General features: G+C 39.0%; 1 protein-coding gene across 1 annotated transcript in view; it reads left to right on the forward strand.

The window, feature by feature from the left end:
* The window catches only part of KIF26B (kinesin family member 26B), a 295,107-nt gene that overhangs the window by 98,440 nt on the left and 172,859 nt on the right, over positions 1–23,808 (forward strand). The window contains exon 4 of the mRNA XM_035558389.2: positions 22,849–23,015. Coding sequence (XP_035414282.1) covers positions 22,849–23,015 — 167 coding nt within the window. The remainder of the gene's footprint in view (positions 1–22,848; positions 23,016–23,808) is intronic.

Genomic DNA, 23,808 nt, shown 5'->3' on the forward strand with positions numbered 1-23,808 from the left:
AACAAACAAAAGAAACCACCACCAAAACCTTTCTGCTGTTAGGATAATAAAGTTAAGGATAAATTTCCATATAGCATAAGGCAATTGGTATCATATTCTATGGAGAAACCTTCCTTTAAATACATCTAATACATAGCTAAGGACTAGAATTCCTGAAACCACCAGGGAAGTTTTCCAGCACAGGAGTAACTGGGCTGACTGGGAGTTGGGTTCTGATGTACTTAGTCACCTATTAGACTCTTTGTCCCTCTGTTCTGAAAGTGGCTCTTGAGTGGCAGCTGGAGAGAGAGCCTAGATTAGAGATTGAACCTGGTGAAAGATAAACACCAGATGACAACAGATGACTGGTGCTCTGTTTTGGATGGAGGCCTGTAATAAACAAATTAGTGAAGAGTGCTTTTCCAACAGTTCCAACAACATTGCCAGAGCTCAATGTAGTTGTTGTATGTTTCAGAATTCTTTGTCTATTTTTATATTTATTTTTATTTCTTACTCAAGTGTATGAAGATTCAGGGCTTCTAAAAACAAAAGCAAAGCAAACAAAAAAACACCATTGGATTGAATCATTCCTATAAGCAATGTACTGGTCTTTAAAGCTGCATAAAGATTCAGTCCCATGGCTGACATTCCTCTTATATCTCGCTATTGTTCTACATCCTTTGCAAGAAGAGAGAAAATAGAGATATTTGTACAAGGGTAACTCATTCTAATTGAGATGTGGAAGGATGGAGTGATGGCAAAATAATCAGAAAGCAAATTTCTAGTAGTTTTCCTTTAGATTTCTAAGGGGTACTACTCAAGATGCAAATCAATGTATTGTTCACTTGACTGAGACATTTGTTTTACATCATAAGTGAGACATTAAGATTATACTTAGTAATATAATAGTAAATACATTGTCATTCCTTTTATTTTGCTTAGGAAAAGCATTGGGCTTTAAAATATGAAGAATTGCATTACTGTGCAAAAAAAATAAACTGACAAAGCTTTTTTTTTTATGCTATGCTGTGCTTTTGGGAAGTAAGGAACAAATAGCTAGAGGCTGATGTAACTCTGAAATGTGATTCCACATAGCTATCATGTAAAACTATTGTTTTCTCTAAAGTGTTTCTGAAATGGCATCAGAAATAGAACAGCAAACTCTCTGCTGGCACAGCTCTCTCTTTAATTCAGTGAATGTGAGTTAAAGTGGTTGGTTTTTCCCCTGTCATGAAATAGTTGAGTTCAAAATTTTTGGTGTAATGACAAAAAAGGTCAGCAGAGTTGCCACCCTGGACTTTAAGAGAGCAAACTTGAAGCTACTTAGGGAGCTAGTTAGCAGTGTCTGCCGAGAATTTGTTTGAGACGGTTTAGGGGTCGATGATAGCTGGTCACTTTTTAAGAACCACATTTTAAAAACACAGGATGAGGCAATCCCATTGCGCCACTGTCCTGGTTTCAGCTAGGATAGTTAATTTTCTTCCTACTAGCTGGTACGGTGCTGCATTGCAGATTTAGGATGAGAATATTGTTGATAACACACTGATGTTCTAGTTGTTGCTGAGCAGTGCTTACACTGTCATAGTAATTTGATATTTTTTTATGGTAAGGTCACCTGCTTGGTGGATGAAGGGATGGTGGTAGATGTAATATTTCTGTATTTTATTAAGGCCTTTGACACTGTTCCTCACAGAATCTTTCTGGGAAAGTTGTCCAAACGTGAGATGAACAGGTGCATGCTATACCGGGTAATGAACCAGCTTGATGGCAGAGCTCAAAGGGTCATAATAAATGGAGCTGCATCTGGCTGATGGTCAGTCACTAGTGGGGTTCCCCAGGGCTCGATACTGGAGCCAGCCCTGTTCGACATTGTTATCAGTGATCTGGATGCAGGAGGGAAGTGCATTCTCAGCAGGTTCGCTGCTGATACTAAACTGGAAGGTATTGTTAACTTGAGAGGCCTTGATGAGAGGCCTTGCAGAGAGATCTAGATATGTTGGAGTATTGGGCAGTTGTCTATGGCATGAAATTCAACAAGGGTAAGTGCAGGGATCTGCACCTGGGATGGAGTAGTGTCAGACACAGGTACAGACAGGGAGGTGAGTAGCAGTAGAGCAGCCCTGCAGAAAGGGATCTGGTGGTGCTGGTCACAGCAGGCTCAACGTGAGCCAGCAGTGCGCCCTGGTAGCCAAGAAAGCAAACTGCATTTTGGTATGCATTATACACAGCATAACCAAAATGAGGTGAAAAGAGGTGACTCTCCTGCTATATTTAGTGTTGGTGCAGCCTCACCTGGAGCTCCACAATATAAAAAGTTCTGGGCTCCACAATATAAAAAGGATGTTAAGATACTTGAAAGTGTCCAGAGGAGGGCAAGAAGCTGTCAAAAGGGCTGGGAGGCCTGTCCTGTGCGGGGAGGCTGAGGACGCTGGGTTGTCCAGTCTGGAGAGAAGGAGGCTGAGGGGTGGCCTCACTGCTCCCTGCAGCTCCCTGAGGAGGGGAGGCGCAGAGGAAGCTGCCGGGCTCTGCTCCCTGGTCACCGATGGCAGGATGTGTGGGATCGGCACAGAGCTGAGCCAGGGGAGGTTCAGACTGGGCTTTAGGAAACATTTCTTTACCATGAGGGTTGTCAAACACTGCAACAGGCTTCATAGAGAGGTGGTTGATGCCCCATGCCTGTCAGTGTTCAGGAGGCATCTGGACAACGCCCTCAATAACGTGCTTTAACTTATGGTTAGCCTCAAAGTGGTCAGGCAGTCAGGCTAGGTGATCTTGAAGGTCCCTTCCAACTGAACTATTTTATTCCAGACCACTGCAAATGTGAGAGATGTGTGTTGTCATATAAAATACATTTGGGACCAAACTCTTCTCTCTCACTCCGGGATAATTGGCTTGCAGTTGACATGGCTGCGTCAGAGTAGTAGAGCTAAGAAATCTGTTGGAGTTGCTCCTCTTGACAAATGAAAACATAAGGCTGATTATCCAGCAACTTTTGAACTTTGATTGTGCCTAGCTCTCTTCTGTGGACAGTAAGGAAGATTACATCTGCATGGTGTGAAGAAAAAGCCACTCCCAGCCAATGAAACCATCTTTATTTAAACCCACAATCTTCTTTGAAGAGAAATGAAATTTCTCTTCACCTTTCACACCCACCTAACTTCTCTGTAGCTCAACTTAGAATTGCTCCAAAGGTTGACGGGAAAGGGAAGGTAATGAGCCCTCATCTTCTAAGAGGTTGGTCTGTGCTCATTGTGCTTTATGAAAGTAGGAAGTCTCAGCAGGAGCATCTGTATCTCTGCCTTGCATGGGAGCACAGCAGTTGTCATCACTTGTATCATTAAGGTATCAGAGGACTTTGGTTTAATAAGTCAAAAAAAAGTCTGACTGGTAGATGCAAACGTCCAATGACTATACTGCAACAAGTGCAAGGCATTAGTTGTGTCAGTAGTGAGGCTTTTCTGTTGTGACAGCTCTTTGAATCAAGTACGTGCATCTGTCGTAGCTGTGCTTTACTTCAAATAGTTTGATTCTTTTAAAATCTATGATAGTGGCACGTACTTGTGTTTATTAAATAGCTGTCGAAATGTATGCGCAGGCTTTTGGCTAATGGGAAAGACAAAGAATTAAAGGTTAGAACTATCCTTGATGATGTCACTTCTGCTACTCTAGTTTCATTGTGGCTGCATTGATCTACAGCGAGTACGGTTCAGAGTCTCACTGTATAATTGTAATGCATTCCTGTGATGTGAATTCTGCAATTCTCTTATACCTTTTACTGCACTATTACTTTTCAAGAAAGTCAAGGCTATTAAAAAAAAAAAAAAGTGTTTAGCCTGAGTTTTGAAAAAAATTTCATTTTTAAAGCATGTAGAGTGATATTTTCTTCCCCGTAAGAAAGATATAGCTAATAAATAGAAGCCAGTTTGAGACTCTGATTTTTGTCACTAATTTATTTCCTCATGAGTTAGAGAAAGGAAAGATTCCCAGTAAATGTTTTATTTTCATAAGATAATTGCTGTTTCCCTTTCTGGCCTCAGATACTTTTGGTCAGATCAGAATGTACAAGTTGTCCGTAGCCATGCCAAAAGTTTGGAGAAGGGCTATTGAAGATGATGTTCTCATTGCATCAGAGGGCAATATAACGCTATTAAAAGTACAAGAGATACTGTTAGTTACTATGACTTTTGCAGGGAGATGTATTCAGCTCTTCCATCTTTGCAGGAGTTTACAAAGATGTAACCAGCGTCAAGAAGGAAAGTTGTGAGGCTTTATTTTTCTTAAATCCTGGTGAGTTTAGGGCCACTGGAGGTAGGCAGTGTTGCTGGTTTTAAACCCAAACCATGAGCACAATCACCTCTGTTTTATTCTTGTATGTTTGCTCAATTGCAGTGCAATATAGAAGATGGGTAGTTAATTAAAGTATTACTAAAGAAATTATACAGAGCACATCAGAAGAAAATGTATAGTAGTGAGATATAAATTCTTAATTGATTAGTCTCTTCTTTCCTTGAAGGCTTTGTGCAAAGTTCACTGCCGATGTGCAGGAAAAACAACAAAAAAAAATGTATGCGACATGATTCTCAATTGTACCATGAAGGTATATCATGGCAGTGATCACAGACAGGACTGACAGGGCAAGTGTGCTCAAAAAACTTTGTCTACGTTTGGATCAGCTTCTATGAAATTCACCATGAAGAGCCTTGCAATGTTAGGCAGGTTGAACTGACACTTACTTTGCAAGCTTGTGGAAGATTTCTGATTTTTTTGTTGTTGTTTTTATGAAAACGAGATATACCATCATTTGTCCTGATTAGCAAATAATATAACCAGCTACTGTTCATGTGACTTATGAGAACAACACAGGTAAGGGTTCTTGACCACCAGGCCTTCTTGATGAATCATGAGAGTATCAGAGTGTCCTAAAGCTTTTATTATTTTTATTTTTTTTAAATGAATGCTTTGGAGGAAAATAAAAATCAGTTCTTGTATTACCAGCTTTGTGATTCTCTGCCCTAGTCAGTCATCACGAGGGTCTTCACCTGTGTAATCCTGAATTCCTGGAAGTGCCATTTAGCCAGAATTTAGCAGTTGAAGCTGATTATCTCCTCAGTGTTGTCCTCTACTTCAGCCTCTTTGCGTAGATCCCTTTAAACACTGCCAGAGATCGTCTAATCAAGATTTATTCCTACTTACACAGAAGGAGGTGAAATGCAGACACCTGGCCTGATGATAGCAAGAGCAAGACCAGGATTCCTGGAAAGGAACTTGAGGGAGGGGTTATGCAGGTTATGAGATTTTACAGGCTTAGTGATGTGGGTTTCTTTGCTTCCTCTTCCATTCACTGCTCAATGATTTTAATAAGATATTATGAGCATTTTCCTCCTCTTCTTGCCTCCTCCATCCTTTGTCTCTAAAACAGGAACAGTCGGCAGTGCAAGGAGGCTCTAGACATTTTGTGATATCTATGATATTCATCTTTGATGAAGATGCATAGCACCTTATTATAGCACCTTATTCCTCATAAGTGCTCCAGTATAGGCAGTTTAAAGCATGTCAGTGGAGACTTTTTATGGCTTGGTTTCCATTTGTGTGAGAGAGGAGGAGGGTACCTATTAGTTGCTTAACAGAAATACTGTAAAATAACTGATTGCTCTTAGGTTCCCATTTTATCTGCTAGACATTTTTATATCATCTTTGAGGGGAAAAAAGTTTTTGTGTAATGCCTGTATGCTATTGCTGCTAGTATTGTGCCTGATTTGATTACATTTAAGTAGAAATGCCTCTTTGTAGTTTCTTGGAGAATCCACAGGTGGTACCACAGAAAGCCAATGGACCTATCAGTAGCCACAGCTCCACTAGAGCAAGAGCATGGTTTGTGCTTATGTAGATAGAGAATTTGGTTCCTAGACATTTTAAATATTGCACTGACATAGAACGGGGGAAAAATTAAATTCTACTGGCAGAATACCTAATATAAATCTGACTGAAAGATCTGGAGCAGTAACTGTATAACATTTTGCAGACTTTAAAGTCCATTCCTGTAAAAGGACTCAAAATACTTTGTACATCAAAACTAAACCTTGGCAATAGATTTGAATGAAACAAAGTTTATTGTCCCACGCTTTATATGTTAAAAATTCCATTTACAGGAAGGTGGAAGGGTGTGCCTGAGATGAGTGCCATGCAGTTTATGAAATGTTGAGAAAATAACCTTTTCTTCAGTTACTTGTGCTCTGGAAAATAAGGGTCACCTTGTGATTTTATTTGTGGAAGTTAAATTTGTGGCTTCCTGGAAGAATCAGTATCAGAGTGGATTATAAGATGGAGAAATTATAAAGGTTCACAATAACTTGGAAAATCTTTAGAAGCAGAGGAGACTGGCCAAAAGTCAGTTTCATGAAACTGATGTTGATTTCTTTTAATCTTCAAATACAACTTGAGCTGGAATTTTTATCAACTGCAGAGATTTCATGCACTTTAGCATTTACAAGAAGTTGCTACTGTGCTTTCTGGGAAAAAAAAAAGAGATTGGAAACAAGAGCTTTGTTTTAGAGGGATTCACTTGAAAGTGTGCTCTTGGGAAGATCAAGGCTATGGAAGTTTTAAATTGACCTCTGAAGTTTTTAGGTTTTAGCATTATTGAAAATGATTCTTTCAACAAGCTTCTGAGTCCAGGATATATCTCCCCTGTTGTTTATTTAATTCCTTATAAAAACAGTTGTTTACTCCTTAATTCCTAGTAAAAGTAGCTCCAGCAAGCTACAACCCTGTCACCCTCATACAATGTTCTGTTTGCTCCTAGGGAACGTTCCATAATGCTGTTCTGCTGAAAAGTCAAGCTTTGAAACTGTAGACATTTTTTTCATACACTTTCATAACCATCTATTTCTTCAATAGGACTGGACACTGTGCATTGAAACCCATTGTCAGTAGGGGATGCTATGCAGGAATGGGTATTTCAACCTCCGGGTTGGTCAAAGGGCTACGCCGCCCCCATTTTGTAGAGCTTCTGTAGCCGTGACTGTTACGAGCAGAGCAACTCAGTGGTGGGAAGTATTGGAGAATTAGTCTAGAACCTCCTGAATTTTTGGTTTTAGTGCATACATATATCGATTCCACTTCTGATGTTTTGGGCATCCATGTTTTGGTTTCTTAATTTTTGTATGCATGTATTTTTGCTTGTACACACACAAATATTATCTTTTTATTCCTCTTCATTTCCTCTTAGAAAGACTCCTTTCCTGCTTTTCCAAAGGAAACTGCTGAGAAACTTCAGGATAGGTTCTGATCTAAAATCAATGTGAAATCAAGTTTACTTCTCTGGTGACGGACCAGCAATCATAACTCTTGCTTTTAGTAATCATATGCCATTCTGCTGACATTAAAAAAAAAAAAAAAAAAAGAATCAGCATTGATTTTTTTAAAAGGAAATGTTTGGAAAGGAAATGAATAGGGAGTGTTTCAGCCCCTCCTAAGAATACTTCTTAAGTAGCAGTTCTAGGGAAATATTTCAGGAGTGGTTTTTATTATTATTATTATTATTATCCTGCATATAGAATGGTCCTCTACTGTTTGGAGCTAGTTCATACCCATGTTGTATTCCCTTTGTCCTAGTGTAAATGACTTAGCAAATGTCTACAGTATACACTGCAAAGAGACAGGAGACTTTTTTTTTCTCATTTATATAGATTACATCACTGCACTCCCACTGACCTCTAGTCAGCAATCCTTCTTTTGGCATGTCACTGTGGAGCAGAAAATCAGTTCATGATGCTCTATTAAAATTTAATTAAAATAAAGACTTCCTTTCAAAAACTGGTTTAAAAGTAACTTCTGAAACTTCTATGTTACAAATTGAGTAAACAAGTTGAAGGGGAAAAATCCAAAACATTTCACGAGCAAATAAAAATTCTCTGTGGGGTGCTGAAAACCAAAATGAAAATTGAAGATAAACATGAGACATTTATTACAGTTCAGAATGGTTTGCTATATTTCAGATGATGAGCCTGTTTGTTGTTATATTTGGACTTCATTAGATGCATTTAATTAAATCTATTGTAAATCTGTTTTATTCCCAGTGGGCCAGTTAATGTAATCTTGGTGTTTGCTTATAAAAAATATCAACTAACAGTTCCTGCACTAATTTTAATCGCTATTTATTTTTAGATCATAGTGGAGTGTGTTTTGTCAGTTTAGGTTATTGTGTAAACTCCTTGGGGCTGTGACTTTTTGTCTGTGTGCTATGTAGAAGAAAGTAGATATTAATTGCTACTGTGTAAAAAAAAAAAAAAAAAAAAAAAAAAAAAAAGTAGAGAAATAGCCTTCTGAAGCTTATTTAGGTTGACTTTTTTGAGAAAGAAATAAGTATAGCTATAAGTCTTGACTGTATACTTTCAGGCAATTATTTTAAGCTGATATTCTCTTTTAATCTTCTGGACTTTTATTATTAAGTTTTACAAATGTGTGATGTATTTTTTTTGTTCTTGTCCTCTCCTGTCTCTTAGGCTGCCAACAGAAAAAGTGACCAGGGTATGTAAAAGAGCAGGAATAAGCATTAGCAGATGTTAATGGTAAAGATTAGGAAATAATAAGCCTACAACAAGGCAGAAATTAAGAAGAATCACAAGGGTCTTAGATATTTCACAAAGTACATGTCTATCTGAGATTAAGGTACTACAGAAACAGGTAATAATTTATAGCAGGAACTAGAACATACTGTCTATGTGCTGTGAGCCACTTCAGCTGTGAAAATATACTCAAAGAATGCATATGAATAAAAGAGTAAATAATCAGCAGTATTTACTGTGAGCACTGCCTTCCAAAGTTAAATGCATTAGGGAAGATGCATAAGACTTTGTATATGACTGTCATTTGTCTTTTACTGCCCTTCTTCTATATAGGAATTGGTTGATACTGCATTGATCATTAAGGCTGTATGGAGTCTACTTCTGGGTTGATCTGGGTTCTGTTTTAAGGGAAAATAATTCTTTATGAATTCAGTGGTTATTATTTGCCCATCCAAAGTTCTCATTATTGGTTATATTGTCTGAATTTGAAAGAATATCCTCTTTCAGAAATGTTCACCATTTATTAGTGCTTCAGGTTGTGAATGTTCAACTGTTTTCCTTCCTGCCTTTTCAGAAAGTGCTGTAGAGCACAGCGAAACTCAAGCCTGTGCCCCTTTTCCCTCTATTATTCACTTTTCAGAACTGTTCAAGTTGGAAAATGTCTGTAGTTTATATCTTCCAAATTGATCACTGATTTTTTAAATGCCATCTTAGGGAAGTAAAGGAGTTGTGTTGCCTAAATAGAAGAAGCATCTTAAATCAGTGTTGAGGAGAAAATTTAGTTCTTCATCTGATGTTATTTAGCTGGTCAGGAGAGATGGGGAATGGTATTAATTAAACAGTCTGCAAGTGAGTGTGCGCTAAATTCCAGCTGGGAATCTATCGTCAGCATGCTTGAAGTACTCAGTGTACAAAGGACCTAAAGGGAAAAGTGGGAGTGTGATTTTCTTACTGTAAAGCTGTCATAGTGAAGATGGATTATGATGGTTCCTGCAGACCAAAATGCAGATTACATGTACTGGGGAAAAAATCATTGCGTGCATTTGAATTAAATGTTTGGCCAGCTTCAGCTAATGTGATGTTCAGCTAGCTCCTGGAAAACCACGCTCAGCTTGGATCCCTTCAAGAAAAAGACCTGGAAATTGGAAATGGCCAACCAAAACAAATGGGCTTGAAAACATGATAGAAGTTGCACGCAATGACTGGATGCAAAATCACAATTAGCTTGGAAAGTAGAAGCAAACTAGGAGTATACACAGAAAGCCGAGAATGTTTGGTGTTGTGTAGGAAATACCCATTTAATTCAGTGGAGTGTCATAGCAAGTGCATAGCCTGAAGCTTGCAGGTTGAGCTCTTTGCTGAGCCTCTGAAAGGGGGCCAGAACAGAGCCGCCCAGTCCCGAGCGGTTTGCATCACACCCCGACAGGGCTTAATTTGGTGTTCAGTTGAGGATGTGCTCCTTCTTTTCTTGCTTTCATTAGCTGAGATGGCAGTAAATCTAGAGCAAACAGAGGAGAATATAGCATAACTCAGCACCTAGTCAAGTCTATGGAATTCACTGCAGGAAGAGGCCTCCAAGTCAAACACAGTTGAACGATTTTTATGACTGCTAATAACAGCTGTAGCTATGCAAACCAAGGTAATAAGGCAATCAAACCTGTGCCTTAAGGCATTCACCTTCGGGGCCGGGAAGGAGCTCTTTCTGTCCAGCTAGTGGTTTTGTTTGAAGGCTCTTCTGGCACCTTTTGAATTCTTTTCATGTATTGCTGTTAAAACTGATGGTTGCTGCTGTCATAAAATAATTTTAAAACCCCAGCAGGACATTTTTATTATTTACATGAAAGTAAGACAGGTGTGCAGGTATTGTGACAGAGATTAGAAAGACCAACCTTGTTAAATTTATAGACAGGTCACTGCCGCTGATGTGTGGCTTTTTTTTTCTCTTTTAGCAACTGCATACTGACTCCTTCGGAAATGAGACAATTTCACGGCAGGTCCCATTAGCACTGATAACTGTGAAATTAGCTGTTGCTACAGCTCTGCATTGGTATCATGAAAGAAGCAACACCTGCAAGGGACTATTAATATTAGGGACAGAAAAGGGTGAGGCAGCTACACAAAGCCAAAGGGCAGTGCAATTCAGCAAGACTTACACTGTGAGATGGTAGATTAGTGCATGGTTTGTGTAATTCACCAAAAAGGGGGAGTTTTCAGCATGGAAGTTGAAGCTAAATGCTGTTTCCCTGTGGGGAAAGAGGAACGCTATTGTTATGCTTTTTGACTTGAGAGGTTGGCTGGGATCATGGTCTCACAAGGTATTTGCACTGAAAGGATATGCTGTTCGCTTCTGAAGATTGTATCAGCATCTCTACTTTGGGGATGGAAATACGAACGTTTCCTAGGCAAGTGCAAGTCTTAGCTCTGAGCCTTTTCCAGCTGGAATTCAGCCCCCTAAAAGTGCCTCTCTTGCAGCACCACACTATTGGTGCTTCTCTTGTTTCCACTTCTGCACATCTTCCATGGATCTTTGAACTAAGTAATAGCAAGTTCTCTGTGTTTACATTTCGCCCCATGGACCCCTTCTGAACATAGGGTGTAACTTCTGAGCAGCTTCGCATTCAGCTTTGCATAATGGTTCCTATTTTAGCTACCTAAGGCTACATCAGAATGTAACAATTTGTTTTGAATGAAAACTGGATGTCACAGCATCAACTTCAATACAGTTTCATCCAGATGCCACTGTAATATTATTCTAATCTCCTCTTAGGACTCTGACATGTGATCACCTTGATAAGTTCTCAGCAAGTTTACTAATACCTGGTAAATGTGAATGCATGGTCTTAGCTTACAGCAAATTCAAGATGATTTGAATTTGTTTCTTTCACTTAGGTCTGTAAGAGTGACTAAGATAAATCACATTACCTTGCACTTGCAACAGGCTAAGAGTGTACATGTGGACAGCTGTTATGATGTAGTATAAAAACGTCTGTGCCTGAGCCATTATCATAGCCTTTTAATACAACGTCAGGAATTTGGAGAGCAAACTGGCTCCTTAGACAGCATTACAAATGATGCATTGAATGGGTCACCTGACGTGCAACTTCAGTGACATTAATTTCATTGTGAGCACTTAAGTGGTTATAGCAGCATTTTAAGAACTAAATTTTGTGCAGAAGACTGGATATTTTCATTTCTAAATACTTCACGCGGAATTGAGCCCAAACAAAGGAAGCAGAAAAAATGCTTCCTTCAGAAAGGAGGCAAATTTCTCTTTTTAAGAGGAGAGATCTTATTTCAGTACAGGTAATACACTGGAAGATATGTTGCAGTATCTGGTAAGCTAAACTGAAATGCTGAGAAGGGACACATCAACATAATGATCAGACAGCAAGATTTCAACACAGTATTTTCTTTTTATAGAGCTTTTCTTTTTTTTTTTCTGCCTGAAGGTTTCAATGGAGCTTTCTGAATAACTGAGAGCACTTGGAGCCTTAGACCTGTCCTGAAAGACATGAATTTAACAAAGCATTCAAATATTCATTTTAAGTTTTATATCACTAATGGATGAATCACAATATACAAGATTCTCCTTAGAGTCCTTTCAGATGATGAGTGGTTAATATTTCATAGCAGAAGGAAAAGAGAAAGCTTCATGAGTAGTATTAATAATCATTGGTGTCAGAGGTTAACTTTTATTTAATCAGTTTTTAAAAATGTACTTCTATGTAAAGATGATTTAAGAAAGCATATGGAAAAAGATATGACGGAATAAATCTTTAAACTTAGAATATTTGATGAGTCAAGGAGGATTTCCTGTTCTCTCTCAACTTAAACTTCCTAGACTTCTGTATTGCTTGGTCCAACTGCTTGCTGGCCTTTAAATGATTTGACTCTTGACTGCAAACAGCCCTTAAACAGTCAGAAACTTGCTTCATTCACCATCTTGGGCTGAAGTTTCTACAAACTTAGGGATGTGGGTGTCCACCTGGAAAGATCTGAGTCTTCATGATGCACTTCCCAAAATGATTTTGTTCTGTTTCTAGAGAAGTCCAAGCTGAACTTGCTATGTTTTCATTTAGGGATAATACCACTGCTGCTGGGATAAGGCAAAACGCCTTTTAGTGCTGTAGCTTTCCACGACTGAGGCAGTTTGACTTGCATCAAATAACCTCTGCTATGACTTGAGAATACATGGGAATTTTACTCCTAAATCATTAACTGCTTTGAAAACTACTATCCAAAATTTATCTGACCTGGAAAAATTAGGAAAAAAAAAAAAAAAAAAAAAAAAAAAGGAAAAAATAATGTAGCTGAGAAGGTAATTTATTTTGTGTTTGTGCACACGCTCATGCCTGAGATCATAGAATATCCCGAGTTGGAAGTGCCCCACAAGGATCATCGAGTCCAACTCCTGGATCCCCAAAGAACCGCCCCCCCCCCCCCCCCCAAAAAAAAAAAAAAAAAATCAGATCATGTGTCTGAGAGCATTTGTCCAATCAAGTCCTCTAGCTGCTACCTTTGTAAGGTACTTTATGGATAGTTGTATTAGCTAACACACAGACGATCTCTACCACTGTGGTATCTGCCAGTACTGCTATAGTTATACCTTTGGCTGCAGTTTATGGATGTCAGCTTTTTTGTAATTTCTCTTTAATGGGGAAGCTGGTGGAATGGTAAAAACCTCTGAACAGATTCAAGACATTTGCTGGATTTCTGAGGGTCAAACCCATGCAACCTTCCAAGAGCAGCTGGATAAGAGGCATGTCAGATGTGTACTGGTCTTATCCCCCCAGAAGGTGAAATCTTGTGGTGATTGTGTGTGTTGGCCAAATCTGTGTTATGACGCATTTTTATGCAGTATTCACTATGGGAATCTGTACACCTGTCATTTTTTTTTCGTACTGAAAATTAAGTACTTTTCTCCCCGCATTTTAATGGTAGAACTTGATCATATGTCTTTTAAATAAAGACTAATGCTCTAGTTCACACACCTATGTGTGGAAAAAGTAATGGTGTTTTTTATTGCTTACTCTCTTGCTAGCTATAGAAAGAAGTTGCTTTCTGGGTCAATAATGCCATTTAAGTTAAGCCCTCATGCTGACACACTCTGGTAGCTTCTAGAGCTGCTCTTGTCAACTGACAGTGAAAGGTCAACGGCTTACAGATTGCTGTTTGTGATAGGGAAGCAGCCACAGCAAGATTTGAACTTCTTATAATGCCTTGACATTGCTGGCAGAATAGTAGCTGATCAGAGAAATGAAAGTTTGTGTTCATAACAAATGTATTGCTCTTGCACACAGTGAACTTGAAAGACTTCTGCCTCAGCTTCAAGAGTGCCCTTACTTCATTTGGATGCTGCTCCGTGTGCACAGACAGACAGAAGTCAGGTGTGACAGCCTTTCATGGCCCACACATGCTCTTCTGCCCTACTTATTTTAGCACAATTAGCCTGACCACTGAAGTCTTAAGAGGTAGCTGATGCAGCAAGGGTTTACGCTGTGATCACTGAATCTGGATGTATGCACTCAACTTTGAATGAGCCACACAAAAGAAAGTCCTTTTCTCTTGTAAGAGACTTCCTTTTGTAATAGGGTAAAAATATGATAGGAAATATAGAAGTGATAGTAGAAAAAAAAATCCAATTAATTTCCAGCTGCACAGCTTTATGATGCAGCAGGAGGATACATAGGTAATTAAGAGAACCAACAACTTTAATGAAGTAGACTTAAATAAAATAAATTCCGAAAGGTGGGGGCAGCCTCAGCTTTCCCACAGATCGCCATGTTATTATTGTCTCCTTGATGAGAAAGAAAGCAGGTTTATTGTGTAGTTGCACAGTATTATTTTTATTGTTTTATTTTATTTCATTGCTGAAATGCCTGGGGACCCGAAATTGACGCTAGAACCTCTTTGCTAGCTGCTGCTCCTATGTTTCATTTGCAGAGTAAGTGTGGGGATATGCCAGCTGGGAAACCTGCACTGCTGTTCTGTCTGCAGAGACTTGGCTGGTGGAGCTTCAGGAATGAGAGGGGTGTGTGGGTCTAGCTGAGAGTGCTTTACTGCTTTCCTCATAAGGGACAGCTCGCAGCGCTGCTGGCGTCTGTCCACGGGGAGTCTGCTTCTCTGGGGCATGGAGTCTGCACCCTGGGCCAGTTCTCCTGCCTGTGCCTTCTTTGGGGAGGGCAGGAGAGGCTGGTCTGATCCTGAATCGAAAGGTGAGTTATGAAAGCTGTTGTGTTTCTGTAATGAGGTAGGCACTTCACTGTTCAGAAAATAGATTGATAATGAAGCAGTAGCCAATAAATAAAATTGGCAGGTGAGGTGACTCGGGTTAAAGGAGCACTGCAACCCGGAATCTCCAACTTCTGTACAAGGATATGTTTGCTTTAGGTAGACATTTGCTGTCCTGAACGCTTCAGATCACGTAATTTCCCATCCTTTAATATTATTTTCCTTTTTGTTTGTCTTTTTGCTCCATAAATACATCAGTACCAAAGTAGAGAGGTAGAAGTAAGCTTGGCCAATACTCTTTCAGGGCCAGTATTCTTTCAGCCCCAGTACACCGATTCCTTCTGATGTAAATCAAGTACTAACTGTTCCTCCCATGAATTACTTAGTTTAGGAGGGTATTGGCAAACTGAGAAAAGTGAATTCATTGCTAAGCAGGATCCAGCAACCTATATCCCTCTTGCCTCGGTGGTGGAGGTTGCTTGGGTATGTGCATCAGCTTATATTTACCAAGCTATGGTAGGTATGGGAATTTGCTGACTGAGCAAATGAACCATTGTCACAGGCTTAATAGAGCAGATTTCCTGTTTTATAATAAAGCTTTCGTTGTTGCTAGAAAAAAAAATGCAGTTCTTACTAGGTATTGTTTTGAAGAATGCGTGCTCAAGAAGTAACTCATGGGTTTTCAGGCAGTACTGTTGCTATGTATGTTTTTGAATTTTGATTTGCTTCACTTTGCTTTTCAGTTCAAAAGCTAGGGCAAGAATGCGCACTGAGTGAAGGGGTGAAAGTAAGGGAGAATACTAGATAGCTGAGGAAATGCTGTCATTATTTACTGTGGAAAAATAGAGCATAAAAAAATCAAAAATACTGTTTCATAAGACAGAACTCTTATGAAGAGGAATCGGGGGAAAATGTCTCACAGCAGAGATAAATCCAACATTAGTTGGATGTCTGATCAGCTGTTGGATCAGCTTCTAAGTAGCTGATCTTACGACATGCAGTGATTTACTGTAAAGTATTTCATTTAATGGCATGGGCTCTTGGGTGTGAGACAGAATTAACTGCATCATGGCACTTTTGATGGGAGGATGTGCATGTGTCTGTACAAATTGGGATTTTGTCTTCGCTGAGGAGTGCTAGATCTGTGTTAAATAGCTATCTTGTTTATAGAGGGACATGGGATGTGGCTGCAACAGTCAAAGGTCATTTCTCTTTTGGACACCAGGAAGCTAGAGACTGCAATTAAGCGCTAGGTGCTGTCATGGTAACTAAGTAATGTTTAAATGAAAATAGTTTATGCTAAATACAGTCTGACTCTTCCTTGTTAGAAGTAAACCATAATTAGCATTCTTGCCATCCCAGCGATTCCCCCTTTGACAAACCTTACTCTTTCTAAGGATGCTTTGTTTTATGTTTCAATACAAAGTCAGTACCACTACAGTAGCCTCTTCTGCTAAATCAATATTTCAGATTTTGTGTGGAAATTTGAATAAAGCAGGAGGAAAACATGCCTGAGGACCCTCCCTTCAAGTTTCAGTTTTTGCAATGAATAGTTGCCTTTGGTAGCAGTATTTGGAGTATTTACATCACAGACTCTAAGAAAGAGCCTGAATGCAGCAGTTGTGCATGTCCTTTTTCAGTCTTTTCCTCATGGAACACATTCTTTTGATAGGAAAGGACTATCAAGAATTGCTCACTTGGTCTCTGCATCAGCAGTTGCAGTGATCTCAAGCTATAGCAGCTTAGTATTCTGCTGTGAGAGGAAAAGGTCATAATCAAATGGCAAGATGCTATGAGTGCCCTTAGCTACGGGGAGCTGGTTACCATTCAAAAATGATTTCTTCTACAGGTGGGTTTTGTGCTGAATATTTCCTGAAATATCACCATTGTTGTAATGAGTGATTTGTGGCAGACGCAGTGTGTGTCCTCCATTCTCCGTGGTATGTTTAAGATGACTGCCTCTGCAAATCCCTACCACTTTCAAGTTGCTCTGATTCAGTGGTGTTATTGTTCCTTTTTGCCCTGTGAAGGATGTGTTAAAATTAATTTGTGAGTTGTGTAGGAAGCAAAAGAATCCTCTGTCCCTCTACCTTCCACCCCCAAAGCCCCACTTCAGTTTCAGTAAACACTCTACCCAATTTACCTCGATGTATTTGAATCTGTTTAACAGTGATAGTTGAAACTGACTCTGAAGTATTTCCCTTTTCTATTTTCACATGATAATTTATCCCAACAAACAAATTACAAAAATTAAGTACATTAAATGTCAATTTACCAACTTTTCTCTTTCTCTTTGTGGTGCTGAGCACAGTGGATTCTAGCTGTTACCTTGTCCTTTGAATAATACCATAGATCATTTCTTTCTGTGTTTTTTTTTTTTTTTTTTTTTTTTATTAATGCACAGAACATAATGCAGAACTTGCATGTTCGGCAAAGGGGATGAAGAAGTCAGTGTTTCCAGAGGGGCTCAAATAAAGGAGCCAAATTGTAGGAAGAGGACCTACTGCTTATTGATACATTCTCTTGTTGCGAGATGCTCTTCTGCATTTACTTGATTTTGCTTGAATAAGCAAATGATTTACTGTGAGATGCCTCTCTCATTGCCTGTTTCATCACTCCCATAGACCAGAAACTGAGCTCTTTGAGCCAAACAGGAAGAATAACTTTATCTTGTTATCACTGAGAGTAAACTCTGATGAGCCAAAAGGAGTTGGACAGAAGGTAAAAGATGAACATTTTAGAAGAGTCAGAACACCCGATTGTGTGCAACGGAGAACTTGAAATTAAGCTGCTAAACTTGTAGTCTAAGCAGATATGTAAGAATTTATGATGTTTCTGGTGTGTGAAAGCTTTGGGAGAGGTATCCTTTAGAGCTTCCATCATGAACTCATCTTTTAGAGGGAACCTTTCACAAGAACGTGTTTCTTGGTAAATGTAGACGTTTGCTGTCTAAAATAAGTCAGGAAGTTATTTCTTCAGTATTTATTGGGTGGAAAATTCAGGGCTGCTCTGAATCAAGAGTAGATTGCCAAAGAAGTCATTTATGAGTCTGCACGTATATGAAAGAGCTTTCTACTATCAGTTTCTTCTTGCTAGTGAGCTTTTCTCTTCAGGTTAGGATCTTTGGATGCTGAAGATTGCCTTATAGTGACTTTGGACACAGATTTTTATCTTGAATTTGGCTCCAGACATGGATACATTTCATAAATTTCTGTGCATTTAGTTCATTCATCAGTCATTGAAGTTTACTAGATTTCAGGGATGTTCCTGGGTGCATCATGTCATCCAGAACAAAGAATGTTTCACATCTTTCATAAATGTTAAATTCCATTTCTACAGTACTTCCAGTTGGAGTCCTCAGCTAGGGGCTTTAGAAACATGAATGAGCTTGGCTGTAAAATGCCCTTACGTAAATATAATTAACCTCATATTGCAGATGGCAAGTCGTATTCACAGAGCGACACTTTAATTGGAACAGGAAGAGAATCTAGGCTGGTTGACACCTGTGGTTTAACTGCAGAGCAATCTTTTTCCTATGAAGTAGAGAATTTAAATCATGACTTATCTCCAGCTCTTGCTGTATACTGTCAGAAAGCAGTGAAAGAAGAGGTTAATGGGTGCCTTGCTTTTATGAGACAGGAGAAAAATGGGGTTTGGGGAGGGACATCTGTCTTGTTCCATATGCACTTAAAAGGTTTTTATTGAGGCATGAAAGGTTGTGTTGTTCCATGCTTTGTCTTTTTGTTGCTTATCCATGCACTGATGTGCTGCCAACAATTCAATAAAGGAATTTCTCAAAATATATCCTATTAACCTATCTTAAACCTCATGTATATGGTATGCGGGTACTAACAGAAGAGAAACGAAAGAGTCAAGAATCTGTGCTTCTTTTCCCCACTAATTCCAGAAACTGTATCTAGTGAGAGAGCAGTGACACCGAAGAGGCAAATTTATGTGAATTGTACTTGCCGGGCAAACATAATTTACATTATTCTGTTGTGTCTCCCTTCTTCCTGCAAAAGCCCAAGTTCAAGCCGTGATTTTCAACTGTGTCTTTTGAACTAGGATGGGGAAAAAGAAATTTTCTAAGATTTTCTAAATTTCTAATTTATTTTATTTTACTCATGTTTGTATATATGTGAACTTCAGTGAGGAATGTAAGAGTAGAAGGGATTATCTGGTACTGTGACTGGAGGACAAGGCAAATGGGATGGTATGATACCACCAAAGCCCACCCTTCAGTTTGGTATAACAGTTTAAATTATTTGTATGCTCTCTGGCCTATGAAGCAAAAGAAGGAAATACAGTAGAACTACTTATTGTTTCGGAACACTTGTATATGAATTTTCTGGGCTTATTTCTGTCCACTACTTTATGTATATGTATTGAATTCTGAGAATAAATGAGGATTTATTAGTCAAATATTGTAGGCATGTATGCCGGTGCCAGGTGAGTTGCTTAGCCTGTGGATTGACCCAGGTGTTGAAATTTCTGCAGCATAAGTTGTACTGGACATGAAAAAAAAGGCTCCCAGCCTGGCCTAGGATTTGGAATAGCACTTTGCCCTTCATCACCTCTGGCTGGGTGTCCAAAGGGACAATTCCGTAATTAATTGTCATGTTCTAGTTTGTTCTCCAGTTCTTGCCTTGATGTAAGGAAAAGATAGCAACACAGTGACTTGAGATGCTCCTTCAACCAAAACCTGACGTTCTGTTTGAGGCTGGGTGTTGCTGTATCACAAGGTACTTCTGTGTGTTTTGACCTCTATAACATGAAGTGGTGTTGAAAACTTCCTGGATGAGGAACAGTAGAACCTTTGAAATTTGGGGAAATATTTCAGCTTTCATTGCTTCTGGAGACATTTCACTGTTAAAAAACCCCCGTTTTGGCAGGCCAAGGAAGCAAGTGCTAAAACTGGAAACCATTCCTAGTTTAGGAGATTCTGGGCTGTGATTTAAGACAGTTCTTATTTTGTCTTAATTTGTCTATACCTTGTGCTAAGCAAAATAACGTGTCTTCCCATTTCGGTATCCTTGCAATACACTGTCAGCTAAGAAGTGTCCCAGCTGAGGCAAACAGCAAATTAACAGAGCAGAAGGACAGACAGTATGCACATTTGGGAGTTTAATTCTGAGAGAGCTCATGCTGAGAAATGGATTTTTGCCCAGGAAGTGTGCCAGCACAAGTAAAGAAACGAAGCAGTGATGCTGGACCCTCAGGAGCAAAAGGGTATGTAACAAGCCCAATGTGCCCCATTATCAGTGTCCATCCAGGGCAGCTCTGGGAGGGCTCTCTGACACGGCTGTTTACACTGGAATGCAGCTTTTCACAGATAATGCATCATTATCAATGTCAATAGTAGCTTCCTGCTTTCTGCAACAAAGCAAGCTTATGTTACTGAGCAGGAAGAAGAGCTGCAAGGAACTGCTGCTGCCTTTTCAACAGGCTCTGGTGGTCAGTGCCATGCAGATGTTTCACAGCTTGCAGTTTGAGTGACTTTACCATCCTTGTAGTATTTGGATTGTATTAGTATGGCATGATAACAGTAGCAGTACTACTGAAAAACCATGGAAGCAACCTCATTCTGCTTTAGTTTGTAAGTGTATGCTTTTCCTAAAATGAGAATAACTCATCTGTTTTCTCTCTTTGTCCTATGGATAGTATGGTGCTCCAGAAATACAGAATTTGTAAGTATGTTTGATTATTTCCAGCTTCTTACTCAGTTCCTCTACATTTTTAATATAAATTCTTGTACTTAGGTCATACTTTCTTAAGATCTTCATCCCCATTTGTTAAAAGGCATTGATGTTCCTTTTGCTGGCTAATATCTATTTCTGTTTGTGTGCGTAATTTAGGAGGAGTGGTGTATATTTATATCTTTTTAAAAGAATCTCATGTCTCCTTGGTAAGAGAGTATTCGATTTTGAGCTAAATATTCAAAAGTTCGTGAACCAAGCATCTCATCAGCTTTTGAGTAAGCCTGAGAGTAATACCTTTCAGAAAATGTGCACAATCTGTGTGAAACTCTTTATTTCTTGTTTGCTCTGTCCTGTTCTTGTTAATAGCATTTGTCAATATGTGTGGCTCACATAAAATTCTCCATAATTGTAGAAACCATTTAATTACTCCTTTTATGTCCATAGCATGATGCTGCAGTGTATGTGGAAACTCATATTTGGAACAGCAAATCCTTATTTGGCAGTAGATGGGGAAGTTATGATTGCAATTGAGACTGCAGTTGAGATAAGTCAACTCATTGGCTTAACTGCTATCAGGTTCCTGCGCAACTGAGCTTCACTTCCCACTTCCCTGTCAGCACTGATAACTGAATAATGATCACAGAATCACAGAATGGTATGGGTTGGAAGGGACCTTTAAAGATCATCTAGTTCCAACACTGCTGTCATGGTCCATCCCTGATTTCACCGATATGAGGTGGATGGACTAAGACAGAATTAAGTTTGTGTATGTATTCTGCTCTGAAGGAAGAACTTTTAAAATCTGACTGCTTAGCAGTGGCCATTGTGGCAGATGGTGAGATTGGTTTCAAGGTAATTTGAGATGATAAGGCAGAATCTTGTGCCAGTTCATTCATGGCAAATGTAAAGATCTGAGTTAACAAAAATTATGGAAAACTTCAGGAAATTAGTGAATTCAAGTGTATTGGATGTCTCAAGTGGACATGTGTAGGTTAGCAGCACATTGAAGAGAAAAAGTCTGGTTGCCTGCATGCTGAAAACACAGGGAGGTACTGGCAGCTAGCCTAAATTCCTGAGTTTTAACACTAAGTAGTATGAGATGATTTAAGTCCAGGATTTCAGCCTTCTGAGACCCACTGCTCATTCATTATAGCGAATCACTAAATCAGAAGGCTCAGTGTGCAAGTAACATCATTGGGGTACTCTCAGCGACTTTACTGGTTCCTCATCTAACACAGTGGCTTAATTTAGTGCTCCTGTAAGTATTACAGTTAATTGCCCTCAGAATAAGTACAATAGGGATAAACTCTTAGACTGTCTTCTGAGATGTAGCATAACAGATAACACTTTTCTATACAAGAAGCAGAGGTGGATTGGAGGTTGGTCAATGCCTATGGAATAATCTTCTGCAGAATGAAAGAATGTTAACCATATTGCATGCTGTTTCGCTATCTAAATGAAATCACAGTTCTTCAACTTCACATTTAATGACCAAAATGTTTAACAGCTGAAATAAAGCAAACCTAACTAGAAAGAGAGTTAACTACAGGATGATCTCGAGTACTTTTCTTGATGTACCTCACAAAGATATCCCCTTTCTATTGTGGTGGTATCACCACCTTACTGTGATGATAAGGAAAGGAATGAGAAATAAAATAGAATACATGAGTTAAGCAACCTTTTTGCAGGAGGAAGGAAGCTATGCTTTGGAAGATTGCTAGCATTATCTGTTTTTCCCAGAGAAGGACTGAGACGGGGCTTCCTAACAAAGAAAATGCTAAATTGGCCATCAGAAGAATGAAATCATGGAGTGTTTAAAACCTTTTAAGAAAGCTAATGAAAGTGAGTGGTAATGATCCCAATTTTCCAGAGAGATGATAAATAGTCTAGGATCCCAAGGGACTCCTTCCTATGCTTCTGTGTTGGCCTTTCTGAAGAAAGGTCAACAAAACTATTTAATACACTAGTGCTGTGTTATTTTACAAAGGTAAACTTTTTTTTTTTTCTGAAGTAAAATGTAAGTATCTTACATGTTTCTAAGCTGTCTCTTTTGTACCATAAGGGGAAATCCAGTAAGGATTTTGGTTTACGCTTTCTTTTCCATATGGATGGAAAGCCATTGACATTATTGACATTTCTAATGATGGGATGAATTTATCCCATTAGTTTTAATGCAAACAAGGTTAGGTCTGAGCCAAAGTACTGTAGATTAGCATGACAGAAGCAATAAGCTTGTTCACAGACCTGCACAGATGTAGTGAATGAAATGCCTCTCTTACTTCATCTGCAACCCAGAGGCACTTCAGGATTAGGAGGGGTCAGCAAGTGAGTTTTAAACTGATGACTCTCACTGCTTTTTTTTTTGTCTTCAGATATCTCAGCTTATGACAGAGACTAGTCGAGAGGGCCTGACTGAAGCAGCACTGAACCGCTACAATGCAGATAAACCCTCCTTGTACAGCTTCCCTGCCTCCCAGAGCACATATGTTGCTACTGACGTATCCACAGGCACTTCGGTGGCAGCATCATTTTTTGCCAGGTAAGAAAGACTTCTCAGATTTTACTTCTCTGGAAACAATTTCTTTCATAGGAATTTCTTTCATTTTGTAGTGAAGACGTGGGGATGACTGAGTAATGCACACATGACAAGAGACATGCTATATATAAAGCTCATCACAAACCTGCTGAATTACCATGAAAATGTTGTTTGATGCACCTGTGTACATTTGTCTCTAAGATGGGGATGATGCTTCTACCCTCCTCTGTAAAATAACACTTAAATTCTTGATTTGGGATGAACTATGATTGTATTTGCAGAATAATACCTGATCTAGTGTGATTTTTATAGAGGATACCCTGAGTGAGAAGGGCTCATCCAAGTAATTTTTTTTTTTGAGATAGGCAATCAATTGTGTTACTAACTGGAGTTGGATAGTTGTCTTTGCAGGCAACCTTCAGGTTTGGTGAATTTTACTTACATCTAGCCAAATTATTAAGATTTATATCTCCAGACTGAATGTTTTAGGTTTCTGATTTCGGTTTCTGTCCCTGTCATGCTGTTGAATTGACCTGATGGTCTAAACTCAGCCTCAGAACACCCTTTCTGTTGATCACCGAGCCAGTGTTTCCAACAAAGTTCTCAAAAATCTGATGAAAGTTTCATTTAAAATCTTATGGTTATCTCTATTAATTTGTTAGTAAAAATGGTTTGTTACATGGGCATACCAGCTGATAAGTGAAATATTCACTATTGACAATGGAAAATTTTTTCTGTGCAGAAATATGCTCTCTACAGAACGGACTTTTAGCCTGCTTGAATTCTGGTGTAACTA

This window comes from Cygnus atratus, chromosome 3, assembly GCF_013377495.2.
Source record: "Cygnus atratus isolate AKBS03 ecotype Queensland, Australia chromosome 3, CAtr_DNAZoo_HiC_assembly, whole genome shotgun sequence".
In the NCBI taxonomy this organism is placed as follows: Eukaryota; Metazoa; Chordata; class Aves; order Anseriformes; family Anatidae; genus Cygnus; species Cygnus atratus.